General features: G+C 44.1%; 1 protein-coding gene across 1 annotated transcript; it reads left to right on the forward strand.

Annotated features, from left to right (window-relative positions):
• The first annotated feature begins 8673 nt into the window (after window positions 1-8673).
• On the forward strand, window positions 8674-10377 carry LOC100564614 (claudin-3). Its single transcript, XM_008120343.2, has one exon. The coding sequence runs from the start codon at window positions 8795-8797 to the stop codon at window positions 9434-9436; it is 642 nt and encodes a 213-aa protein (XP_008118550.1). The 5' UTR covers window positions 8674-8794; the 3' UTR covers window positions 9437-10377.
• The last annotated feature ends 1113 nt before the right edge of the window (window positions 10378-11490 follow it).

Below are 11490 nucleotides of genomic sequence, written 5' to 3' on the forward strand. Positions count from 1 at the left end.
AGAACTTCCAGGAAAGACCTTGGGAAACAACAACTCCGAGGAAAGACCTTAATAAACCACAACTCCCAGGAAATAACTTAGGAAACTACAACCCCTAGGAAAGACCTTTATAAACTGCAACTCCCAGGAAAGACTTTAGGAAACTAGAACTTCCAGGAAAGACCTTGGGAAACAACAACTCCAAGGAAAGACCTTCGTAAACTACGACTCCCAGGAAATAACTTAGGAAACTACAACCCCTAGGAAAGACCTTTATAAACTGCAACTCCCAGGAAAGACTTTGGGAAACTAGAACTTCCAGGAAAGACCTTGGGAAACAACAACTCCAAGGAAAGACCTTCGTAAACTACAACTCCCAGGAAATAACTTAGGAAACTACAACCCCTAGGAAAGACCTTTATAAACTGCAACTCCCAGGAAAGACTTTGGGAAACTAGAACTTCCAGGAAAGACCTTGGGAAACAACAACTCCGAGGAAAGACCTTGGGAAACTACAACCCCCCAGGAAAACCTTGGGAAACTGCAACCCTCCTAGGAAAGATCTTGGGAAATTAGAAGTTCAGGAAAGGCCTTGAGAAAGTACAATTCCCAGGAAAGACCTTAGTAAACTGTAGTTTCATATCGTCTTTTGCCTTCTCAATCAAAGAGAGTGGGATCTCGGCAAACTACAGCTCCCAGGATTCCACCGCAAAGTGGTGTCAAACTGCATTCAGTGTACCATGTAGATGCACTAAAAATGGGAATCAAAGACCAAAACGAATCTTTGGAGAGGCTTTGCAAGTTATACTAAACAGTGAATGAATCCGGCCGGTATCTAATCAAGAGACAAAATGGTGCCGATAACCTCACGCAAATCCAAACACAGAAGAGATAAGTTTGAATAAATACAGTAGTTGGCCACCTCGTGACCCGTTGGGTGAGTCATTCGCACCCAGAGCTCTCCAAGGGACTTTCCCGATGGGCAGAACGCTTGGACTTCGCACGAACCGAACCCTAGGCTTTTGGGAGTGAAAATAAATACTATGAGAGATCTTTATGGGTTTTGGACTGAACTAGGTTTCGTCGTGGCATTGAGCTGGCACTCCATCTGGGACGAGATCTCGGCCGATGTTTTGTAACTCTACGAATCCGTACTTGACAAAACACAACCCAGCCCAGTTGGGTGTTAACTGGTGTGGCATAGTGTCCCAGTCTCTGGAGCAGCAGTCTAGATACTGTTCTTGTATTAACATAGCTGGGAATGATACTGGCTTTTTTAGCCGCAGCCATTAGCTCGTGTTCGGCTTGAGCCTCCGAGATCCCCTTCATATGGACTGTTTCCAAGCCGAGTGCCATCCTATATCTATGCCTTTCATTTTTATTGTCTAATAATAATAATAATAATAATAATAATAATAATAATAATAATAATAATAATAATAGTGTTTCAATGAATCATTTGGGCCACATAGTTGTGCCTTTGTTTGTAGTCTGTCTGTGCAATTTTCTTACAGCGGCTAGACACTTGAGAAGTGTTCGACTTGTGATTTTGTGATACGAAATCCAGCATATATATCTTGTTTGCTGTGTCATAATAAAATAATAGTGTTTCAATGAATCATTTGGGCCACATAGTTGTGCCTCTGTTTGTAGTCTGTCTGTGCAATATTCTTACAGCAGCTGAGGATATGATCAATGGTTTCGTCGGTGCTATGCCAAAAGATCTCAGCCGGCATTTGGAAACAATAGACATTGACAAAATTACGATCTGCCAGCCGCAAAAGGCCACCCGATTGGAATCTGCGCGCATCATCCGAAAATACATCACACAGTCCTAGACACTTGGGAAGTGTTCGACTTGTGATTTTGTGATATGAAATCCAGCAGACCTATCTTGTTTGCTGTGTCATAATAATAATAATAATAATAATAATAATAATAATAATAATAATAATAATAATAACAATAATAATAATAATAATGTTTCAATGAATCATTTCGGCCACATAGTTGTGCTCTGTTTGTAGTCTGTCTGTGCGATTTTCTTACAGCAGCTGAGGATATGATCAACGGTTTCGTCGGTGCTGTGCCAAAAGATCTCAGCCGGCATTTGGAAACAATAGACATTGACAAAATTACGATCTGCCAGCCGCAAAAGGCCACCCGATTGGAATCTGCGTGCATCATCCGAAAATACATCACACAGTCCTAGACACTTGGGAAGTGTTCGACTTGTGATTTTGTGATACGAAATCCAGCATGTCTATCTTGTTTGCTGTGTCATACAATAATAATAATAATGTTTATTATGTTTCTCCACAAGGAGATTCATTTCTCCAAGTTGAAATTCACTTACTAGTTTGGTCCGGCTCTCCGTCTGTAAAGGACGTTTCGGAATCCTTCCTCTGTGGAATTAGTTCTCCCTCCCTCCTATGAGAAATAGATAGATACATAGATAGATAGATAGATAGATAGATAGATAGATAGATAGATGTATAGAGATGGAAGAGATCCCATAAAGGAAGACAAAAATCAGTATCCCGTGGACTTCACAAACCGTAAACCTACAAACACATTTGGGAGAATATTGTTGATGCTCCAAGCCAAGCATCCGTTTCTGAGCATCTTTGGAGAGCAGATAAGAACACTCACCTGTTATTGAGCTTCCTATTTCCTCAACGTTGGAAAAAAAATAGAGGGAGGGGAGGAAAGAAGCATGGATGGGGATATGGGGTTTTTCGGCATCTAAACTGGAAAAGTCCTTTGGAGAGGGGCAGGCGAAGAGCCAAGGAAGGCGGAGAGAAAGGCACGAGGATGGTGGCCAGGTGGACCAAAGCGTGCCAGGAAAAAAGCATAGAGGACGGCGAGGGTTGTTTAAGGCATTATAATTGTATTTAATGTCTTTCCAATAGAGTCCTAGAGTTGGAAAGGACCCCAAGGGCCATCTAGTCCAGGGGTCCCCAAACTAATGCCCGGGGGCCGGATGCGGCCCTCCAAGGTCATTTACCTGGCCCCCACCCTCAGTTTTATAATATAATATTTTATATCATTTTATATAATATAATATATTGTATATACATATAATATTGATAATATTATAATGTTATACAATATAATATTAATAATATCATATAATAATGTTAATTCTATATTAGATATAATATTACAGCATAGTGGGTATAGTTCAATATAGCATTATATAATGCTAATATTGTGCTATGCTAATAATATAATATATTGTATGTACATACAGTGGCTCTGAGTCCTGTTCGGGGTGAGAAGGGCGGCATATAAATGTAATAAATGTAGTAAATGAATAAATAAATAATTTTAGACTTAGGCTCACCCAAAGTCTAAAATGACTTGAAGGCACACAACAACAACAACAACAACAACAACAACAACAACAACAACAACAACAATCCTAATTAACTTGAGTATGTCATTGGCCAGAAGCAGGCCCACACTTCCCATTGAAATCCTGATAGGTTTATGTTGGTTACAATTGTTTTCATTTTTAAATATTGTATTGTTCTATCATTGTTGTTTCGCACTACAAATAAGACATGTGCAGTGTGCATAGGAATTTGTTCTTTTTTTTTTTCAAATGATAATTCGGCCCCTCCACAGTCTGAATGATTGTGGACCGGCCCTCTGCTTTAAAAGTTTGGGGACCCCTGATCTAGTCAAATCCTTCTCGAATTGTTTTGCCCAGAACGTGGACACAGAGTTATTCTAAATGAGGTCTGACCAAAGCAGAATAAAGTAAAAAGAAAAGGTTTCCCCTGACGTTAAGTCCAGTCGTGTCCAACTCTGGGGGTTGGTGCTCATCTCCATTTCTAAGACGAAGAGCCGGCGTTGTCCATGGACACCTCCAAGGTCATGACTGCATGGAGCGCCCTTATTTCCCGCCGGAGCGGTACCTATTGATCTACTCACATTTGCATCTTTTCGAACTGCTAGGTTGGCAGAAACTGGGGCTAACAGCGATCGCTCACTCCACTCTCCGGATTCAAACCTGCGACCTTTCGGTCTGCAAGTTCAGCAGCTCAACGCTTTAATAATAATAATATAATACAGTAGAGTCTCACTTATCCAACACAAATGGGCCGGAAGAATGTTGGATAAGTGAATATGTTGAATAATAAGGAGGGATTAAGGAAAGGCCTATTAAACATCAAATTAGGTTATGATTTACAAATTAAGCACCAAAACATCATGTTATACAACAAATTTGATAGAAAAAGTAGTTCAATACATGGTAATGTTATGTTGTAATTACTGTATTTACTAATTTAGTACCAAAATATCAAGATGTATTGAAAACATTGTCTACAAAAATGCGTTGGATAATCCAGAACGTTGGATAAGCGAATGTTGGATAAGTGAGACTCTACTGTAATACTTTATTTTTATACCCCACCTCCATCTCCCCTAGGGGACCCGGGGCGGCTTACATGGGGCCAAGCCCGGATAAAACAAACAAAGCAAAACAAAACAACATCAGAAAATACAAAACACAAAAATTAAAATGAACATTTTAAAATATAAAAATTATAAACATCATAAAAACATGGATTTGGCACCCGAGCAGAATAAAGTGGGACTATATGATGTCTTTCAGTATGGGCACTAAGTCCTTATTGATGCAATCTGACAATCGCGTTGGCTTTTTTAGCTGTTGCATCACACCTTTGGCTCTTGTTCAACTTGCAGTCTGCTAATGGAGAATCAATGGGGCAAATTGTTATTGTTGCAACCGTCGGTGTGTTCAATCATGTTTCGGGGACTTGTGGTTTGAACCGGGAAAGGTTGGAAATCCGAACTATTTATTGTCCACTGCTCTGAGATCGCACGGAGAGATTTGAATTGCATAAATCCATTAAACAAAGCAAGACGAAACTCGGTGTATTCTGAAGTCCCAAACTTCACAGGACAAAAAGTTTCCCCTCAAAACATGCTGCTTGAGCGCACCAAGAATGTGCCGATTGTTCTCTCCCTTGACGCAAAGCCGCATGGAAAGTTGGCCCAGAAAGATGCAGCAAGGTCTCACTATAACCTGCAATGTCACTTGTATACCTTGAAGCGGAAGAGCCATATTAGTCATGCAATTATCCATTTGGTACTTACTCGTTGATTTGATCAGGAAATTATAGGGTAAGATCACATGTCGATACAAATAACAGAGCGGTGTAAACGTGCCTCGGAAAAACCGTTCGATAGAACTCAGTCCCTATTGACACAGCCTGGAATCGCATTGGCTTTGTTCGCCTCTGCATCACACCGTTGGCTTATATTTACGTTGTGTTTCCTGTTTTTGCTAATAGATTTCTCCAGTCTGATTGCTTGGTATATGTGTTCAGGAAGGCAATGTATGCCATTATATCATTACTAACTGTGCCTGGCCATGCATTGCTGTGGTGTAGTCTGGTGGTTAGGATCCCTCTGGTTAAGAAGCAGCCTGGCTTTAAAGCTGCAAGGCTGTTCAGTGGTATTCAAGTTGGTAAGTGTAAAGATGCAACCACCAAAGACTTAGGGAGGAGACATTTTCCTGTGTTTTTCCTTTCTTCTTCTTATTCACTTTAGATGATAGCGTAACTTGGTTTAGAATATATGCGACAGAGATGTTGGAAGAACAATAACAAGTTTATTCAGGCACAGAGCTTAGTGGTTACAATGTTGTTTCTCACTTAGAGGTATTCTTATTAACAGTTACAATACTAGAATGAGATGAATCAACTCTCTAAAGTATCACTTCTTTTACTTAAAGTAGTTAAAACTTCTTCCTCTGCTCCTTTCTAACTGTTACTTCAATGGTTCTCTGTGAGTCCAGCTGGGATTGGTTCCCAAAGTCTTCAAACCACAGTTACCCCTGTGATATACTATCACAGATTCTCTGTGCCTTACCAGGACACAGACTACATTAAGTAAGTCACCAAACTTATTTAAAACCAACTCAAAATGAACAATTGAGTCTCCTTGATCCCATCAACCTAGAATCAATCTTCCCTGTGCCTCATCAGAGCACTGACTGACTTTCTTTTTTAAACTCTGCACTTCTTCAACTAAACGGCAGTTGGTTCCGCCTACTTCTCCATGGCAACCAGCCTCTGTGTGCTGAGATGCAATAACTGTAATACTTACCCTTTTAAAACATAAACACACAATTAAACATAACATCTGTAAGCCAAAATTCATACTTCATTACAGTAAGCAATTTGGAGTTTTCTGTTATTTGGACTTTATTTTTCTAGGTTTTTTTATTGAAAGACATAGATTGGATGACTATGTCTTTTGTGGCCAAATTTGGTGTGATTTGGTTCAGTGGTTTTGTTGTTTACTCCATGGGAAAAACGCACATTACATTTTTGTATATATATACTAGCTGTGCCCAGTCATGCATTGCTGTGGCTTATGGGAATCCTTTGTTGGCCAGGTGGAATAGCAGTGAATAGCCTTGCAGTCTCAAAGTCTGGCCGTTTTCTTCTTATGGGAATCCTTGTCTGGTGAGCTGGAATACCCTTCTGACTGGCTCTTCCTCATCCTCTAATTTGGACTTTATTTTTCTAGGTTTTTTATTGAAAAGATATAGATTGGATGACTATGTCTTTTGTGACCAAATTTGGTGTGATTTGGTTCAGTGGCTTTGTTGTTTACTCCATGGGGAAAATGCACATTACATTTATATAGATATAGATATTGACACAGCACCATGATCTTCTCTAAGTAAAAGACCAACCCCTTGTAAAAGTATGGCATTAGTATCACTCATGGGTTTTTATAGAGTATCGGCAAAGGGGTTTGTTTGTTTGTTTCTGGGAAACGGTTGGCCTGATCCGTTGCTGAAAGAAAAGGTGCATCCAGACTGTGGAATTAATGCAGTTTCACTCCATTGTCTCCCGAGCGAAGGCGATTCTAGGCAACGAACGGGGAGCGGCCAAGGCAACCAGGAAACCAGATAAGAAGTCATTAGGAATGTGTACCCAAGGTCAGAAAAAACACCAATGCAAATAAACTGGCCTTGCTCGGGGAGGTTGGTTAAACAGAGCCGCTCTGAGCCTTAAATAAACTCCCAAAGAGGGAAGGAAACAGAGCTTTGCGCAGAGGATTAGGCCAAGTTCAATGATAGTCAGTTGGAGTTTGAATTTACGGTGATTCTAGTCTAAACTTTCCCAAACTTCCTCCCTTTCTATTCCAATTCCTATTGGGCTTCTCTTGCTAGAGGACCAGAGGGATTTGTGGGGAACTGATCTTCCTTTTTGGGAGTTGTAGTTCACCCACAACCAGAGAAACTGTGACCTCCAACTATGATGGATGTGGACCAAACTTGGCACATAGAACCCCCATGACTAACTCAACCTACTGAAAGTGTTTGGAGGAGACTGATTCACCATAGTGGGAGTTGTTGTTTACCCTACAGCCAGGGAGCACTGAACCCCACTGATGATGCATCCAGAGCAAACTTGCCCAACAGAACAAACGTTAAGTACTGATGGAGTTTTTCGGGGTTACCCTGGCATGGGGTCAATTGTAGTTCACCCACAACCTTATACATTTTGTACAATTATATAACTGACTTTTTCAATGTTGGGTACCCAAGCTAGTACATAATGGTGGTGATGATGATGATGATGATGATGATGATGATGATGATAATGGTGATGATGACTCGATGTCTGGATTTCGGATCCGGCTGAACTTAGCTTCAGCCGGAGACCTCTTGGAGGGACCTTTCTGGTCCGCACGGCATCCTGCCTTCTTCCTGTAGCCCTGCCTTGGGTTTTTTTTTCATGTTAGGAGCAACTTGAGTCGCTTCTGGTGTGAGAGAATTGGCTGTCTGCAAGGACGCCCGGATGTTTTGATGTTTTACCATCCTTGTTGGGAGGCTTCTCTCATGTTCCCGCATGGAGCTGGAGCTGATAGAGGGAGCTCATCCGCACTCTCCCCGGGTGGGATTCAAACCTGGCAGCCTTCAGGTCAGCAACCCAACCTTCAAGTCACAAGGCTTTAACCCTCTCCGTCACCGGGGGCTCCAATGATGATGATGATGATCAGAGGCGGTTCAACCACAAGGCCAACTAGGCAGTTGCCTATCTTGTTGGGGGCGCCATCGAGGCAACTCCTGTCTCCTGCGGCCTGTCTCCACAAGGTATTGAACTGCTTTTTCTGTTGATTTGTTGTAAAACATGATGTTTTAGTGCTTAATTAGTAAAATCTTAATGCAATTTGATGTTTAATAGGCTTTTCCTTAATCCTTCCTTATTATCAAACATTTTCGCTTATCCAACGCTTTTATTTTTCAGTGATTGGTTGGGGGGGTGCCAAAATTCTGTTCGCCTACACTTGAAAAATACCTAGGGCCGACTCTGATGATGATAATGGTGATGATGACTTGATGTCTAGATTTCGGATCCGGCTGAACTCAGCTTCAGCCGGAGACCTCTTGGAGGGACCTTTCTGGTCCTGCCTTCTTCCTGTTCACGCTCTGCAATTGCCTGGAATCCAGGGCCTGATTCCAAGTCACAATCCTCCATCTCTCATTGCTTTATGCCATCCCCACAAACAAACAAAGGGAAATGGGTTAACTGAGCGAAAGAAGGAAGCAAGGGCAGGTTGAGAGTCCGTTGGGGAAGCCCCACCCCGCGCTGAGCTCACTGGGCCCCCGCCCTGGCCATGGGGCGGCTATAAATCCGCCCCGAGTGTTGGGTGCCTCTGGGGCAAAGCCAGAAGCTGTGGACTCGCCGGACTGCACTCTGAGAGAAAGGACGCGGCGTACGGCGAGGAAGTTGCCTAGAACTCGGTCAGGCCGGCAACCATGTCGATGGGCTTGGAGATCGGTGGTGCGGCCCTCTCGGTGCTGGGCTGGGTGGGCTGCATCCTGTGCTGCGGCCTCCCCATGTGGCGGGTCACGGCCTTCATCGGCTACAACATCGTGACGGCGCAGTTCACCTGGGAAGGCCTGTGGATGGACTGCGTGGTCCAGAGCACCGGGCAGATGCAGTGCAAGGTCTACGATTCCATACTGGCCTTGCCGCAAGACATGCAGGCCGCACGGGCCTTGACCGTCATCGCCATCTTCCTGGGCGCTGTGGGCCTCCTGGTCTTCCTCATGGGGGCCCAGTGCACGCGCTGCATCGAGGACGAAGCCACCAAGGCCAAGGTCACCATCGTGTCCGGAGTCATCTTCCTCCTGGCCGGCATCCTGACCCTCATCCCGGTCTGCTGGTCGGCCAACCAAATCGTCCGCGACTTCTACAACAGCCTGGTGCCCGAGGCGCGCAAGCGGGAGCTGGGCGCAGCTCTCTACATCGGATGGGCGGCCTCCGCTCTCTTGCTTTTCGGCGGCTCTTTGCTCTGCTGCTCCTGTCCCCCCAAAGAGGAGAAGTACCGGCCCAACGTCGCCTACTCGGCCCCTCGCTCAACGATGGCCAGCTACGACAAGAAGAACTACGTGTGAAACCATCATCAATGAGTACAACAGACTCCAAAACATAGACACCATAGGTTGACTCTGCGGCAAGGGAGTGCTTCGAATCTGTCCCTTTGGCCCTCTCCTCTAAGAAGGTGTTTGCCTCTGACCATCCTTTACCGATGATGACTCTTTTATTCCACTTCGGATGCTTCTGAGACTGGCGTTGGGTGGGTCAGGGCACGGTCCACATAGGGTTGGAATAACCGAACATTCCCCACCGATTGGGATATGGAATCGTCATGTCAGTAACCCTGGTATATATATATATATATATATCCCAGAATCGTCACGTCCTGTCCACAAATATGTACATTTGAATGCCCTTTTTTTGTCTACTTTATTATGGGAGACCAATCAGGGAGTGGGGAGGAGGGTATGGGGTGATTATTTGGAGACAAGTTGGTGGAGGGAACAGACCAAAAAGTGAGAATTCATCACGTTGATGGATGAAATATTCATCCGCCCAACGGTTAACTTATTGCTGGAGATTCATGGGATAAGAGAGGGAGATTTGTCCATGGAATGGAGGTTCAGAGAGTGAGGATCGGCAATGGATAGACCCTTTACAACTAGGAGGTTAATCCAAGGAAAGCAGAGGTTGGTGGTTGTGGTATGGAGAAGTGAAACGGCCACCGTCTTGGCACACTTGTCTCTTTCGAATCCCTTTGGTTTTGAAGGAACGGTGCCAACCATTGAGCAGCAGTCCTTTGGACTGCGGGAGATGGGCAACCGGAGATAAAAACTCTCCACGTGGAGCCCGTTTTGATCTATGGAAGAAGGAGCACTCATGGCGAAGGGTGTGGAGGAACCTTTGTTACATGTCCCCGAAAGCAGCCGCGGCTCAGTCTTGTTTCTAGCAAAGTTACACGGTGTTCCTATTTGTGTCCTTTTTCTTCCCTCTCAAATAAAAAACTTGTTTCACCCAACAGACGGTTGCCTTCTCTTCACTCCCAGAGCCGGTAAATCCTACTGATGTTGACATTGGTAAACTCCCTGCCCGTCCAGACTCCTTTCTATTCTTTTCCCTCTCAATGTTTTGTTCCCAAGTTGGTTCGGTTGCTACCTGCGCCGTCACGCTTTCTGCATCTGCGTCGGCAACGCTTTGCTGGCTTTTCGCTTCGGACGCAAGCAGGGAAGAGTCAACAAGAAGCCCAACTCCATGAAGAAACCAGGTCTGATTTGTTGTCATGGCCGGAATCATTGGGTTGCTGTGAGTTTTCCACGCTGTCTGGCCATGTTCCAGAAGCCCAACTCCATGAAGAAACCAGGCCTGATTTGTTGTCAAAGGCCTTCATAGACAGAATCACTAGGTTGCTGTGAGTTTTCCAGACTATCTGGCTATGTTCCAGAAACATTCTCTCTTGATGTTTCGCCCACATCTATGGCAGGCATCCTCAGAGGTTGTGAGGTCTGTTGGAAACATAGCCAGACAACCCGGAAAACTCACAGCAACCCTGTGATTCCGGCCATGAAATCCTTCGACAACACAGGATATTATTATTAGTATTATTAGTATTATAGTTAATACTAATAATACTAATAATTAAAGGTAAAGGTTTCCCCTGACGTTAAGTCCAGTCGTAACCGACTCTGGGGGTTGGTGCTCATCTCCATTTCTAAGCCGAAGCGCCGGCATTCTTCGTAGACACCTCCAAGGTCATATGGCCATTGGCATGACTGCATGGAGCGCAGTACCTATTGATCTACTCACATTGGCATGTTTTCGAACTGCTAGGTTGGCAGGAGCTGGGGCTAACAGCGGGCACTCATTCCACTCCCGGGATTTGAACCTGGGACCTTTTGGTCCGCAAGCTCAGCAGCTCACCACTTTAACACACTGAGTCACCAGGGGCCCAATACTAATAATACTAATAATAATATTCTGTATTGTCGAAGGCTTTCATGGCCGGAATCACTGGGTTGCTGTGAGTTTTCCAGGTTGTCTGGCCATGTTCCAGAAGCCTGGTGGCACAGTGTGTTAAAGCGCTGAGCTGCTGAACTTGCGGACCAAAAGGTCCCAGGTTCAAATCCCTGGAGCG

Source organism: Anolis carolinensis, unplaced genomic scaffold (assembly GCF_035594765.1).
Source record: "Anolis carolinensis isolate JA03-04 unplaced genomic scaffold, rAnoCar3.1.pri scaffold_7, whole genome shotgun sequence".
Classification (NCBI taxonomy): domain Eukaryota; kingdom Metazoa; phylum Chordata; class Lepidosauria; order Squamata; family Dactyloidae; genus Anolis; species Anolis carolinensis.